At 44.4% G+C, this 16,553-nt stretch overlaps 1 protein-coding gene across 2 annotated transcripts in view; it reads right to left on the reverse strand.

Annotated features, from left to right (window-relative positions):
- The window catches only part of UMODL1 (uromodulin like 1), a 104,967-nt gene that overhangs the window by 66,204 nt on the left and 22,210 nt on the right, over positions 1–16,553 (reverse strand). For both annotated transcript variants that reach the window (XM_077479837.1, XM_077479838.1), the window contains exons 4-5: positions 14,877–14,998; positions 8,207–8,393 (exon numbers count right to left, since the gene is read on the reverse strand). In XM_077479837.1, the coding sequence (XP_077335963.1) occupies positions 8,207–8,393; positions 14,877–14,998 (309 nt within the window). The remainder of the gene's footprint in view (positions 1–8,206; positions 8,394–14,876; positions 14,999–16,553) is intronic.

A 16,553-nucleotide genomic window follows, 5' to 3' on the forward strand; every position in this document is an offset into this window, starting at 1 on the left:
AAACCACTTTGACCTACAGGTAAGCCTAGATTAAGGCTCAAGCAGGGGGCTCAACCGGCAAATTACTGAAGTATGAAGCTCTAACTTCAAATCAGTAATTTCACAGTAAATAGATAAATAATAAATTATAATGTTACAACATATAGCATAATAATATATGATTTAGCTTGATTATAACAGTACCTAGCAGCAGATTCTCATTCTCCCTCTTAACTGTGTGAGAAAAACATGGGATTGTGGGTAAATCTTATACGCATAAACCTATGTATTTCCTGGTAGCAAAAAAAAATAAAAAAATTAAAAGTCAGCAGCTACAAATACTGCAGCTGCTGACTTTTAATAATCGGACACTTACCTGTCCCAGGGTCCAGCGATGCGGGGGAACGAAGCCCCCCTCGTTCCTCGCTCCGCTCGCGGCACCGTCATTCATACTGTGGGCACTTGGCTGTGGCTTCACAGCCGGGCACCCACTGCGCATGCGCGAGCTGCACAGGGCACCATGATACGCCGCACAGAGTCATCTGGGACACGTGACAGGTCCCAGATGACTGTGTGCTGCGAGGGGAAGTGATGTCACCATCCCAGGAAAGGAAGAAGGAAGACTACGAGGGACCCCCTAGCAACAGGTATTTAGAGGTGAGTAAAAAAAAAAATGTTTCCAATTATTTTTAAGAGGGCTGGGCTGGCAGGCAGTATTTGTCTTTTAGACACATACCCCCTTCTATGACACTGCAGTAAGAGGAGTGCCTCCACTGCAGCATTTTTATTGGACAGCTTGGGCCAATGGTACTTTACCATTGGTCCAAGACTCCAAGCTGTGCATTGAGCTCATTGCTTCTGACAAGAAGTGAGAGGCACTGTGAGCTCATCCTCTCAGTTTTCTGCAAACAGAGTGTGCCAGCTTGCATTTAACCACCTCGCGCCCGCCCTATAGCCGAATGACGGCCGTAGAGCAGGCGCTTTCGTCCGGGAGGCCGTCCCTGGACGTCCTGGTGTTTACTTCCGCAATGCGCTCCGCCGCCCCGGGGACAGGCAAACACAGATCGCTGTAAACGGCCAATCACAGCGGACGTTTACAGCGTGATCGGCGTGTCCAATGCGAGATGATCTCATATGTAAACATATGAGATCATCTCTCAGCGCTGCTCTCCCTCCTCATACAGACAGCGTGTGAGAGGGGAGAGATGAACGGCTGCAGCGGCCGTCAGTGTAAAAAAAAAAAAGTAAAAAATAAGTGCCATCCTCCCCCAGTGCTATCCTGCCCCAGTGCCATCCTGCCCCAGTGCCATCTGTCCCAGTGCCATCCTGCCCCAGTGCCATCCTGCCCCAGTGCCATCCACCCCAGTGCTACCTGCCCCCAGTGCCACCTGCCCCCAGTGCCACCTGTTAGTGCTATCTGTCCCCAGTGCCACCTGTTGTCAGTGCCATTTGTCCCCAGTGCCATCTGTCATCAGTGCCACGTGTCATCAGTGCCACGTATTAGTGCCATCTGTCATCAGTGCCACGTATTAGTGCCATCTGTCATCAGTGCCACGTATCAGTGCCATTTGTCATCAGTGCCACCTGTCAGTGTGACGTGCCATCTGTTGTCAGTGTCACGTGTCATCAATGCCACTTATCAGTGCCATCTGTCATCAGTGTCACGCATCATCGGTGCCGCATATTAGTGCCATCTGTCATCGGTGGCACGTATTAGTGCCACGTATTAGTGCCATCTGTCATCAGTGCCACGTATTAGTGCCACGTGTCATCAGTGCCACGTATTAGTGCCACGTGTCATCAGTGCCACGTATAAGTGCCACGTGTCATCAGTGCCACATATTAGTGCCATCTGTCATCAGTGCCACATATTAGTGCCATCTGTCATCAGTGCCACGTGTCATCAGTGCCACGTATAAGTGTCATCATTGCCACGTATCAGTGCCATCTGTTATCAGTGTCACGTGTCATTGTCCTGGTGCTTCAAAAGTGTAATAAGTAGTCAGCAAGTTAGATGTGTAATTTATGTTCCTAGAACACATGATGGCGCTCCCTGCATGTTGGGCCTCTCTATGTGGCCAAGATGTGAAAAAGTCCCACACATGTGGTATTGTAATATTCAGGAGGAGTAGCAGAATTTTTTTGGGGGTGTCATTTGTGGTATACACATGCCATGTGAGAGAAACAACCTATTACAATGACAATTTTCTGGAGAAAAATAAAAAAAATGAAAAATCTTAATTTTGCAAAGAATTGTGGGAAAAAAATGACAACATCAAAAAGCTCACTATGCCTCTTACTAAATACCTTGGAATGTCTACTTTCAAAAAAGGGGTCATTTGGGGGGTATTTGTACTTTCCTGACTTGTTCGGGTCGCAAGAAATGAGATAGGCCACCAGTACATCAGATGTGATCAATTTTGTGCGATTCGCACCACAGCTTGTAGACTCTCTAACTTTCACAAAGACCAAATAATATCCACTAATTTTGGTTATTTTTACCAAAGATATGTAGCAGTATAAATTGTGGCCAAAATTTATGAAGAAAAATTAATAATTTGCATAATTCTGTCACAGAAACAAAGAAATATGCGTTTTTTTTCCAAATTTTCAGTCTTTTTTCATTTATAGCGCAAAAAATAAAAACCTCAGAGGTGATCAAATACCACCAAAAGAAAGCTCTATTTGTGGGAAAAAAAGGACAAAAAATTCATTTGAGTACAGTGTTGCATGACTGAGTAATTGTCATTCAAAGTGTGAGAGCACCGAAAGCTGAAAATTGGTCTGGGCAGGAAGGGTGTTTAGGTGCCCAGTAAGCAAGTGGTTAAACTGCCTGCTCTGTATGTAGCTTCTGACATGCAAGGAGCCCCATATCTCCGGGACCATGGGTTGTAGGAGCAACAGTACTGTCTCACCTGCCTACCCTGTCCACAAGTCCCTGCCCCGAGTCACTTCTGACAGGTTATCCCCACATCACAAAATCTCGGGAGACAGTTCTGCCCTCCTCCAGCACACCTATGATGATTGACAACCTCAGCTGTGAATGTTTGCCTTTATGAAACTGTGTAGAAGGGAGTGTGTTTCCTTTCCCTCCACTTAGCTTTCCTCTCTGTGCTGTGCAGCGTGTGACATCAAATGCCCATCCTTGCCTGCTGGAACTAAGACAAAGCCATTGATCTGTGTGTTTTAGAAGGTTTTAGAGAATGGGCTGCAGATAAACAGGTACAGCTTACTGTACATCAGAGGTTTTGTTTCATTGCTGTGTATCACCTGAGACTAGGCACTTCACAAGGTAATGGTTTTACAACCACTTTAAGTGAGACATGGCCTGGTGATTCCCATTACTCTGCAAAATATTGTAGATCTGAGGTCAAACCTGTGGTAAATGTGCCTGTTCCTAAAGTATCTTGACTGCCTGGAAGGTTGAACTGGAAGGCTTCTATATTTAAATGTTTGTATATTCTGGACATCTTGATAAAATGTTGGTGAAAAATGTACAGCCATTATTTTTTTTCTTTTGCTTCTCCATATGATGGTGTTATACCTGCTACACACCCCTGACACCTGGGGCTCACAGAAAATGGGTTGAAAAATGCCTGATACGGTACCAGTGAGCAGGTAAGTATTACAGCAAGAGTGTTTTCTATTACAGTGCTGAGGTTTTCTTTTTTTTAATCTTATATTCTAACCAGAGGTAGGTTTTAAGCCCAACTCTTCACCTTGGGTTCAGCAGCATTTGACATACAGTACCACTCAAGATCTGGCCATTAATGGATGGACCTGTCGCATCATGTCTCTAGGCAGTGCCAGGACAGGATCATCCTGTGCCCAGGGCAAAGATGGCAAATTGCGCCCCTCCCTCCTTCATTATGTGCAAGCTTAGGAGAAGGAAGGGGAGAGAGAGCACAGCCTGCACCTCCTCCCAAATCTCTGCTCCTCTTCTTTCTGCTTCCAGCACTGAGCTGACAGTAGTGATGCCGCTGTCACTACTTTTGTCAGCTTTATAGTAGAAGGAACTTGCCGCACCCCATCACTGCATTACATGCTTCCCCCAGGGCAGCCGTCCCTTATGCCCACCCCTTGTCCTGACCCTGTCCCTGGGTATGTTTAGTCCAAAATGCTTTTTAAAGCACCCCTTGCTTTTCCTAGCAGCTTTCCCTTCACTCTCACCTCTCCATCAGTGCTGGGAGCCAAGGAAAACAGCCACCTGGTTTGGATGACTTCCTGCATGTGATAGCGCTGGACCAACCAGGGACTGTACTCAGGCTCAGTACAGAAGCTCATTGGTTGTAGGGCCATATTGAGACATTGTCAGGGCTGGCTTAGCCCTTCCTTCTCTGGGCTGGCTGCTCAGCTGTCGGCTAATTGCCAGCTCTCATCTCTCTCCACAGTTACCAGCTGTTCCTGATCATGCTCGTCTGACCTGCCTACTAAAAGCTGTCCAGCTCACTTCATCTCTGCCTTCGCCTTGGTCACATCACAAGAAACCATCTCCTGCGGTTCTGTTTAAAGACTGGCTTTGCTGACATCCCTTCTGGCTCCTTATCCTGCTTGCTGTTGCTCTACTTGGATCCCTGACTTCTGCCCTGGCTGATTACCCGATCTGGTTATTGAACTCTGGCGTGGCTGACTACTCTATCCAGTTACTGGACTCCTGCTATGCTTTGACTATGCTTTTTCTATTTACCTTTTTATTTTTACTTAATAAACAAGTGTGATTTAATTGTACTTCTTTTTTATAAATTCTTTATTTTTTCATCTTTTCTTTCCATAGATTTCACATTACATTTCGTTTTACATCTACAACTTCTTTAACAGCTATAACAGTCTTATAATATTTCAATCCATACCTCAATTCCATGTCATCCTCCCCCCTCCCTCACCCTTCCCTCCCAGAAAAATAAATAAATAAATATACAAACAAGAAAAAAAAAAAAAAAAAAGTTTGAATTTTCACTATAATCCCCCCCCTCACTCCCCCCCCACCCCACCACCACCCGCCTGCTCTATCATATTTCGAAATGTTTCACATCATACTTTCTCTATAATTTAGATATGGAGCCCAGATCTTCTGATATTTCTCGTCTTGATCTCTCATTGTCATTGTTAAATTTTCCATTTGTTGGATTTCTGCAATTCTCTGAAACCACTGTGCTCTAGCTGGAGGGTTGCTTTTTTTCCACAGAACCGGGATACATGCCCTTGCTGCTATCAATAAATGTCTCAGCAAAGAATTTTTGAATCTTTCTATTGCCATTGGGATGTCCAGCAGCAGAAAAGTTGCCGGTTTATCTCCCAGGTCAATTCCTGTAATCCTTACAATAGTATCGGCTACCATCTCCCAGAACACTCTAATTTTTGGACATTCCCAAAATATATGTAATAATGTTCCTTCTGCTCCATGACATCTCCAACATGTCTCTGATATCTGGGGGTAAATTTGATGTAACACTTTTGGTGTTCTATACCACCTAGTAAGGATCTTGTATCCCCCTTCTTGATATCTGCTTGCCATCGAGGCCTTTTGATTAAACAACAGCATCTTATCCTTTTGTTCTGGGGAAAACGTAGTCCCTAAATCTCTTTCCCAAGCCTGTAAAAAGGGCAAATCTTGTGAAGTCTCCTGTTCTATTAACATACTATAAAAATAAGACATCAGATGTCTCAGTTCCTCTCCTTTCAAACAGATCTCTTCAAACTCAGTCAATGCCCTTATTTCTACGTATACCTTTGATTTAGATCTAATAAAGGCTTCTAATTGCCTCATTCTGAAAGGGTCTAATCCTAATGTCATTCCTTTTTCAATATCTTTTTTAGTCATTAACCGGTTGCCTACCGAGAAATGACAAATTCTACTCATACCTCTATCTTGTATTGTTTTAAACTTTGGATCTGTCATTCCCGGTAGAAATGCTGGGGTACCAAGGATAGGAAGGAGCGGACTGGGAATTCTTGAAATAAATGTTTTCCTGAATACTCTTTTAGTTATTCGTAATGTCTCCCCTAGTATTGGATGTTTTCTCAATCCCATTGGTATTTCTGTATCTGGAATCCACACTAATCCTTCCAATGGGATATCTGTCGCTGCTTGTTCTGTCTGTATCCACGGTTTTTCGTTTTTAAGCCTACACCATTCCACTACTCTAGTTAAGTGTGAGGCCTCCTGGTATTTTATTGGATCTGGAAGTCCTATCCCTCCTTTTCCTTTGGGGAGTACTAAAATATCTCGGCGTACTCTTGCTGGTTTCCCAGCCCAGATGAACTTCATAAATCTTGATCTAAGATCCTTAAACAAACTTGAAGGGATCTTAATTGGTATAGTTTGAATTATGTATAACAGTCTGGGCATCACATTCATCTTAATAATATTGGTTCTCCCGAACCATGTAAAAATCTCTTTGTCCCATTTTTGAAGATCACTTTTGATCTGTCTTACCAGTGGGATATAGTTAAGTTCAAACAGTTCATTTAGATTTTTTGACATTTTTGTTCCTAAGTAACTTATATATGAATTCGTCCATCTAAAATCAAATTGCGTGGACACTGCTTGCAACTGAGGCGAATCCATCTCTACTCCCATTGCCTCCGATTTTCCATAGTTTATTCTAAAGTTGGATATTTTCCCATATTCTCGTAGCTCCATTAGTAAAGATGGGAGAGATGTAATTGGGGACGTTACAAAAAAGATCAAATCATCTGCATAAGCTGCCAACTTCTGATCCTCATTTTTTATTTTTACCCCCCTGATATCCACATTGGCACGTATTTTCCTTAAAAAAGGTTCTATTGTCAAAATGAATATCAGGGGTGAGAGGGGACATCCCTGGCGTGTTCCATTTAAAATGGAGAATGGCTCTGATAATCTGTCATTCACTTTCACCCTAGCACTTGGTTTTGAATATAAGTTTAGGATCCATCTCAGCATCCCCTCCCCCAGGCCTATATGTTGTAGTACTGCTTTTAAGAATATCCAATCCACCCGATCAAACGCTTTTTCTGCATCCGCAGATACTATCACCATTGACTTATGCAATTTTTGTACCAGGTAAATTGTGTTCACCACTCGTTGCGTATTTTCTCTTCCTTCTCTCCCTGGGACGAATCCCACTTGATCTGGGTGTATTAGTTCCGGTATCAAATTTATCAATCTCATGGCTAATATTTTTGTGAACAATTTAAGGTCCACATTCAACAACGAAATAGGTCGGTAGCTGGGACACTGAGAGGGATCCTTTCCTTCTTTCGGTATTACTGTTATATGCGCCAGTAATGTTTCTGTTGGAATTTGCTTCCCTTCCCGTATTGAATTGTAAGCTTCCACGAATCTCGGAGCCAATTTCTCCGCGAACATTCTATAATATGACAAAGTAAATCCATCTGGACCTGGTGATTTACCTAATTTCAATATTTTTAATGCTTTTGCAACTTCCTCTAGAGTGATTGGTACATCTATTTCTCTGGCCATTTCCTCTGTTATTTTTGGCATTTCTGTCCTTTCAATATATTCTCTAGCGATCTCTCCTTTTTTTAACTCCTCTGCCAACGTAGACTTCTTTTCCAACTGATATAGCTTCTCATAGTATTCTTTGAATACCTGAGCAATTTTCTCCGATGTATTAACCATTTCATCTCTCTGTGTCTTAATTTGTGTAATTGAATTCCTAGTTGTGCTTTCTCTGAGGGCGTTTGCCAACAGTCTCCCTGGTTTATTCCCAAATTCATAGAATCTCCGTTTCCCTCGAGTTAGCTTTGCTTTCGCTTTATCTATTAATTGGAGATTTAATTTTTCACGCAGACCCTCTAATTTCTGTTTTAATTGTACTTCTGTCTCGGTCTGATTCATGGTTTCTGACAGACATGTCTTTAGAACAAAGCAGTGTTAAGGAAATGCTGCTTTGTCAGGTGATCACTGCCAATGACAGTGATCACCTGTTCAGATTTGATGTGTTCAGAACATTCATTGTGACCAAGACTGTTAGCAATGCCTTGGTCACAGCAAGTGTAGAGTGGATTTGTTCCTTCCTGCAACCCTCAGCCTATGTTTGTGTTCCTACACACACACACATGTGCAAAACAAGTTCACATCACGTATGTGGTCCAGTTCAAAATATAAATACTAATGTCCATTGCGGTGCTCGATCACCAGAAGACCAGGTTCTATGCTGAACTAGTAAGGTTAGAAAATAATAGTCGATACATTTCAGTAAAATTATTATTAATAGATTACCATCTATCTGAATGTTGAGCACTTCTGGTAGGCGAATTGCAATATTGTTGAGTGAGGTTGTGATGTCCTGCAGGGGTACTGATTCATTTATGCCAATAAGGATGCAGGAAACAATGGTGACCAGCCCGGAAGGCTGCGTGGAGATATGGTACACGGCTGCTTCTATCGGCCACAATTCTCCAGTGATCTTGAGAGAAAAATAGATTGGTTTTTACTACATATACTTATTGACATCTTCCATCATATATCCCAGAGAAAACCATTCACAAGAGTCAGTGTCCCAGCTGCCTTAGACCTCACCCAGCTGTATAGTTGGCAGATAAAAGTAGCCTCAGCTCACTCCATCAAGGCCACGGCCCAACACATTTGCAGACGCACCCAGGGCTTAATCATGGACCTTCATGATTAAGCCCTGGGAACGGGGCGAAACATGTTAAGGGGCATGGTGAGCTGAGGCTGCTTTTAGCTGCTAACCAAATGGGCAGGTGAATTGTGCGATGGCTGGGCAACACTTCCCTTCATCTCCTCTGCATGTTTTGAGTCAGGACAAACTCATTCCAAGCCTGCACCCTCAATGAACAGCAGCATCCTCCTCACAGGACTTCAGTAGCCTGAGCGGGGCCCCTAAACAAAAGCCAGATTTACAAGAGTCCCTACAAGTCTTGTCATGTGTAAAAGTAGAGATAGACTAACAATGATCCAAAGTCAAATAACCAAATCCATACTATAAAAGTAGCCCAACAAGAAAAGGCCTACAACAAAACCAAATAGGTGAGAACCAGCCAGGCTGATTGGTTTTAGAACCCGGTCCTATGATGACTATTGTTCCTGTGAGACAGCCATTTTTCAACCAGGGTTCTGTGGAACACAAAGGTTCCTCCAGAGGTTGACCTCTCATCTGACTGTACCTGCATAGTTCCAGAGTTAATGCCACCTGGTAAAGCCAGCTTCATTAACCTAATGAACTTTTTAGCTGTCTGTAAGGGTGACAGTCACATTGACCCTCACTGTACTGGGACATTCTTGCCACTAGCCATCAATGTAAGAGGCATTCTTTCCACTGGACATCAATGTAAGGGACATTCTTCCCACTGGCCACCAGGGTAAGGAGCATTCTTTGCACTGGCCACCAGTTTAAGGAGCATTCTTCCCACTGGCCCTCAATGTAAAGGACATTTTTCCCACTGGCCACCAGTATAAGGGGCATTCTTCCCAATGGCCACCAATGTAAGGAGCATTCTTCTCACTGGCCACCAATGTAAGGAACATTCTTCCCACTGACCACCAATGTAAGGAGCATTCTTCCCACTGATCACCAATGTATTAGTCATTCTCTACACTGACTACCAAAAGAATCTATTAGGTTTCTCTCGTTCAGTTCTCTGGATGTATGGCTAGGTTTAGACCTCACATACATGTAAACCCAACTGAATATTGATAGTATGCATTTCTAAGCCCAACTCCAGTTTGGGTGGACAGCCTTCCACGCTTCTCCAGAGAACCCTTTCTGCACCTAATTTTTTACAGAAAATTTGGTATACTTTTCCAGAGATCTTGTGGCTGGCAACATGACACAGAAGGTCCTCTTCTCTTTTTTTTTTGTCCAGCAGTAGGTGATACTGAATGATGCAGAGAGGGGTAATGACATTATGACATCACTGCTATTTTCTGCAGCATATCCTCAAGACGTGTGTTTTTGCTCACCTTTTTTAATCATTTGTTACATCTCTGTGCTACAGATCTCCCATCTACATGCAAACCAGCGATGGCTTCATGCCATTTCTTAAAGCAGGTTTCTTGATGGTGACAACAGTGGACTATACCTGCATGATGTGTGTTGAAACATTCATATCTGTACATTAGAAGCTGCAGCAAGTCAGATAAAGCCAGCCCCTTTACCTGTCTGGAGACGAACAGCATCATGTAGCCCTTTCCTCCCCCTCCCACCAGCCATCATATGCATTGTATAGAGGAGTACAGAGACCTAGTAATACATTACAGCAGTGGTCACCAACCCTGTCCTCAGGGCCCACTAACAGGCCAGGTTTTATGCATTACTTTGGGGAGATGCAGACTAGAATACTGCAATCGCTGAGCAGAAAATGATATAACCTGTCATGTATTTCAGTTATCTTGCAAACCTGGCCTGTTAGTGGGCCCTGAGGACAGGGTTGATGATCATTGCTTTATGGGGTCTAAAATAATGTATGTAATGAAAGTGCTAAAGTTTTACGTAAAAGACCATCAGCATGTTAATGGAGAGGGTATTAACATCAGGTTTAAATAGGGAATATCCACTATTTACCTTACTCATGGTCTGGGGTCCTCAAAAGCAGCTCAACAAATCTTGCAGGATCAGCAAGTATTTAAATTTTTTTACATTTATTTAACTGATATAACAAAATCATTTAAATTGTATATTTTATAAACCAAAATGGGGCAAATAAAAAAAAATTATTATTAGGGTGTACATATGTTACTGATTAAAATTTTCGTGTTCGATTAATCGTTTTTTTTTTCCTTTTAACCAGTTGCCGACCGCCGCACGCCGATGTACGTCGGTACAATGGCACGGGCAGGCATAAGGACATACATGTACGTCCCTTGCCTCCCGCGGGTCGGGGGCCCGATCGGGCCCCCGCCCGGTGCCTGCGGCGGTCGGTATTCGTTTGGGAGCGATCCCGGACGAGGGGACGGCCATTCATTCATGGCCACCCCCTCGCGATCGCTCCCGACGAATAGAAATCCCCGGTGACATCACTTCCTCTCCTGTAATGTAAACACAGGAGAGGAAGTGATGTATTCTCTCCTCCGTGTCGGTATTTTTCGTTCTGACACGGAGGAGAGCGGATCAGTAAGTTGCACCAACACTCTACACACACAGTAGAACATGCCAGGCACACTCACACCCCCCCTTTACCCCCCGATCACCCCCCCAATTACCCCTGCCCCCCAGTCACAGTGACACCAATGTCATTTTTTTTTTTTTTTGCATTGGTGTCATTTGTGACTGTAATAACTGTTAGGGCAGTTAGAGTTAGCCCCCTTTAGTTCTAATGTACCCCCCTAACCCCCCCAATAAAGGTTTAACCCCGTGATCACCCCCCGTCGCCAGTGTCACTAAGGCTGGGTTCACATTGCAGCGGTTTATGAGAACGAATGTGATTCGCACCGCACTGCAGTGCAAATCACATCCGATCTCTGTGCGATTCGAGTTCAGCCATTCGCCGCACCCGCCGCACCCGCCGCACCCGCCGCAAATTCGCACGGGACCCTTTTTTTGGCCCGCAGCAGAATCGGATCGCATGGGTGTTCACACCATGCGATCCGAGTTTGCAGATCGCACTGCGATATGCGAACTGATCTGGGGGTGTCAGTAACATTTCACTGACACTCCCAGCAGTTCGCATAGGGCAGTGTGAACTGCCGCCGGGAGGCATGCGATGCGGGAACCCGCCGCGGATTCGCGGCGTTTCCGCATCGCTCCAGTGTGAACCCAGCCTAATAAGCGATCATTTTTCTGATCGCCGTATTAGTGTCACAGGTGACGCTAGTTAGGCAGGTAGGTATTTAGGTTCGCCGCAGCTTTTTATAGCGCCAGGGACCCCCATATACTACCGCATAAAGCCCCCTGATTGCCCCCTAGTTAACCCTTTCACCAGTGATCACCATATAACTGTTACAGGTGACGCTGGTTGGTTAGTTATTTTTTTATAGTTTCAGGGCACCCGCCATTTATTACCTAATAAAGGTTTAACCCCCTGATCACCCGGCGGGTGTCATTTGTGACTAATAACTGTTAGGGCAGTTAGGGTTAGCCCCCTTTAGTTCTAAGGTACCCCCCTAACCCCCCCAATAAAGGTTTAACCCCGTGATCACCCCCCGTCGCCAGTGTCACTAAGGCTGGGTTCACATTGCAGCGGTTTATGAGAACGGATGTGATTCGCACCGCACTGCAGTGCAAATCACATCCGATCTCTGTGCGATTCGAGTTCAGCCATTCGCCGCACCCGCCGCACCCGCCGCAAATTCGCACGGGACCCTTTTTTTGGCCCGCAGCAGAATCGGATCGCATGGGTGTTCACACCATGCGATCCGAGTTTGCAGATCGCACTGCGATATGCGAACTGATCTGGGGGTGTCAGTAACATTTCACTGACACTCCCAGCAGTTCGCATAGGGCAGTGTGAACTGCCGCCGGGAGGCATGCGATGCGGGAACCCGCCGCGCATTCGTGGCGTTCCCGCATCGCTCCAGTGTGAACCCAGCCTAATAAGCGATCGTTTTTCTGATCGCTGTATTAGTGTCACAGGTGACGCTAGTTAGGCAGGTAGGTATTTAGGTTCGCTGCAGCTTTTTATAGCGCCAGGGACCCCCATATACTACCGCATAAAGCCCCCTAATTGCCCCCTAGTTAACCCTTTCACCAGTGATCACCATATAACTGTTACAGGTGACGCTGGTTGGTTAGTTATTTTTTTATAGTTTCAGGGCACCCGCCATTTATTACCTAGTCTCACTAGTGTACCCCTAAATTTAGGGGTGTCTACTTTCCAAAATGGGGTCATTTGGGGGGGGTTTGTGCCATCTTGGCATTTTATGGCCTTCAAAACTGTAACGCCCTTAGAAAGCCTGAAGGCGGTGCTTGGTTTTCGGGGCCCCGTACGCGGCTAGGCTCCCAAAAAGTCCCACATATGTGGTATCCCCATACTCAGGAGAAGCAGCAGAATTTATTTTGGGGTGTCATTTCACATATGCCCATGGCATGCGTGAGCAATATATCATTTAGTGACAACTTTGTGAAAAAAAAAAAAAAAAAAAAAAAGTTTGTAATTTTCCCGCAACTTGTGGCAAAATATAAAATATTCCATGGACTCAACATGCCTCTCAGCAAATAGCTTGGGGTGTCTACTTTCTAAAATGGGGTCATTTGTGGGGGTTTTGTGCCATCTTGGCATTTTATGGCCTTCAAAACTGTAATAGGTAGTGAGGAGTGAAATCAAAAAATGACGCCCTTAGAAAGCCTGAAGGCGGTGCTTGGTTTTCGGGGCCCCGTACGCGGCTAGGCTCCCAAAAAGTCCCACATATGTGGTATCCCCATACTCAGGAGAAGCAGCAGAATTTATTTTGGGGTGTCATTTCACATACGCCCATAGCATGTGTGAGCAATATATCATTTAGTGACAACTTTGTGTAAAAAAAAAAAAAAATTTTTTTTTTTGTCATTATTCAATCGCTTGAGGCAAAAAAATTAAATATTCAATGGGCTCAACATGCCTCTTATCAATTTCCTTAGGGGGTCTACTTTCCAAAATGGGGTCATTTGGGGGGGTTTTGTACTGCCCTGCCATTTTAGCACCTCAAGAAATGAGATAGGCAGTCGTAAACTAAAAGCTGCGTAAATTCCAGAAAACGTACCTTAGTTTGTAGATGTGACAACTTTTGCGCAAACCAATAAATATACAATTATTGACTTTTTTTTTACCAAAGACATGTGGCTGAATACATTTTGGCCTAAATGTATGACTAAAATTGAGTTTATTGGATTTTTCTAATAACAAAAAGTAGAAAATATCATTTTTTTTCAAAATTTGCGGTCTTTTTACGTTTATATCGCAAAAAATAAAAATCGCAGAGGCAATCAAATACCATCAAAAGAAAGCTCTATTTGTGGGAAGAAAAGGACGCAAATTTTGTTTGGGTACAACATTGCATGACCGCGCAATTACCAGTTAAAGCAGCGCAGTGCCAAAGTGTAAAACGACCTCTGGTCATTTACCAGCAAAATGGTCCGGTCTGAAAGTGGTTAATCAGTTAATTGACTAATTTCGATTAATTATAACGCACATGCAGATCCAACAACTTTTAGCTGATCTCCTTGCATTGCAGCTCTGCATTAGTCAGTGGTAAATGTGGTATACACTATATACAATCACCCGACACTAGTTTGTTTCCACAATCCATAACTTAACTTCACAGTTCACACAAATACGTTTTAAATTCAAACTGTAGCACTGACATAAGTCTTTTTTTTTCCACAGTAGCGTGACAATCCCTCCACCTCTGGTCTAACTAATCACTCTCACCTTATGGCATGGACCCCTGTGCAAACAGGTGGTCATGCAAGCGGGTATCAAAAGGGTTAACACGGACCATAAACTTCTCTCACATCTCCTTAGATCTCAGCAAGGACGCCAGGTCATGGGTAGAAAGAAAAGATCTAAGTGCTCACCGCTTAAGTATGAGATTTAATTTTTGTGTTCAAACACAAACTACTCACATAAAGATGATAAAAACAGCATGTAAAGCTGACAATCATGTTAGTTCCGTAGGGCAGCAGCGGGTGACATCATGGTTAGCTCCTCCCCCGTACGCGTTACATTCAATCAGAACTTTGATGTCACCGGACTCCTCCCCCCTTCCCTTCCTTAGCAGACAAAGGCACTTGGGGAAGGGGGGAGAATTCCAGTGACGTCGATGTCTGTGACGTCACTGCATCTCCGACAGAACTCCCTGAAGCCGGCGGAGAGGTGAGTACCGATCAAAAGAATTTTGATTGATCAAAAAAATTAACAATTAATCGAGGAATTAATCTCTCATTTCCACAGCCCTACTTTAAATATATACTGTAGAACCTCATGCAGCAGCTGATGTTGGCAGGGATACTTACCATTGAATGCAGTAGTCTTGTGTGATTAGCATAGCCCGGGTCCAGCTGTACCAGTTCAAAATATTTCATTTTTATAGTGATGGTTCCGTTGTACCAAAATTTAATTGTGTTCCGATCCAGAGCTGCAGGAAACAAAGCAAAGGAGCTCAGTGTTCTGTTTGGGGGGGGGGGGGGTCTGAGAACTTGCAATGCAGCCCCTCTTCATCTAGCTTATCTCTCAAAACCTTACTCTGCATATTTCTCTTATCCTTATCAATAGAGTGATGGCACACATTCAAGGTAACCTGTACTGGAAGCAATATGGAGGCTGCCATTGGCTGTCTCTGGCTTCAGAACTTTGAGACTCCGACTCAGAAAAAGCAGATTAGGAAAGTCAGAGTGAGATAATATCTCCCAATTTGCACACTTGTACCAATTCGCTTAGTACTGCAGCAGTTGGATTAGAATGACAGCCAGGAAAGTAGCATTTTTAGGAGAGATGGAAAGTGGCAGCTTTCATACTTCCTCGCAAACATCCTTGAAATGCAAATAGCATCCACAAGAGGATGAAGTGACAACGCGTTTCAAGGGTGTGGCTCCATCTTTCTTAAGTCTTGTTGTCATGGCAACCCACTGAGTGTGGGAGGTGCCCGTGGATTTTTTCTCTGCAGAGCAATGAAGATAATCAGCCAGCACAGGACGCTGGTGGTCGCTATCCCTGCTCTTCCAGCTCTGCTGACAACAAGCAGGCTTGGAAGATTTCCTTTTGATTGCATTGTGTCTCTGGCCAGGATTGCAGTCTTCCTAATTCAACAGGCTGTGGCAGGCCCATACCCCACTGGGCGTTATGTGAGTGCAATTTTTTATGACTCCTTATTATGTAAAAGGTTTTATTGCGCCACTGGTTCCCTGACCTGTCTTTTTCCATATTGTCACCCAAATTTACACCCAAGCCTCTCTATGCCCTTCTTGACCCGGCATTATCATTTTTATTTTGTTCTTGGAGCAAGACATAGCATTTATTATTCCCAGTGATGTCATTGCCAGGCTCGTAAAATTTTTGAAGAGGCAAATACTGGGAGGTCAGCTCCTACCGACACAGGCACACCCCCGGAACTACGTCTCCCAATAGTGTGTGAGCAGACGTTTGGGAGTAAATGCATCAGCACTGTTTTGCTGCTAAATAAATGAATGCATGCATGTGGGGGCCAAACACAAATGGGGGGGGGGGGGTGAGTGGATCCAGTAGGTAGGCTGTTAAATGCAGAAGATTTCTTTTTATTGCATCAAGATAAAAAAAAACTTTTGTGTGCAGCAGCCTCCCCAGAACCACCTAATACTTATCTGAGCCCCATCTCTCTCCAGTGGTGTCCACAAGTGTCTAAGCCATCCGGGACACGCCTCCTGATTGGCTGAGACACAGCAGCAGCGCCATTGGCTCCCGCGGCTGTCAATCAAAGTCAGTCAACCAATCAGGGGAGCGAGGAGGTGGGGCTGGGTCGGGGGCTCCATGTCTGAATGGACACATAGAGCTGTGACTCAGCTCCAGTGCCCCCCATAGGAAGCTGCTGGCTGTGGGGGCACTTAATAGGAGGGAGGGGCCAGGAGCAGTAAAGAGAGACCTGAGAAGAGAAGGATCGGGGCTGCTCTGTGCAAAACCAACTGCACAGAGGAGGTAAGTATAACATGGTTGTTATT

This window comes from Lithobates pipiens, unplaced genomic scaffold (assembly GCF_037356315.1).
Source record: "Lithobates pipiens isolate NorthernLeopardFrog02 unplaced genomic scaffold, aLitPip1_a1.2 Scaffold_16, whole genome shotgun sequence".
Taxonomy (NCBI): domain Eukaryota; kingdom Metazoa; phylum Chordata; class Amphibia; order Anura; family Ranidae; genus Lithobates; species Lithobates pipiens.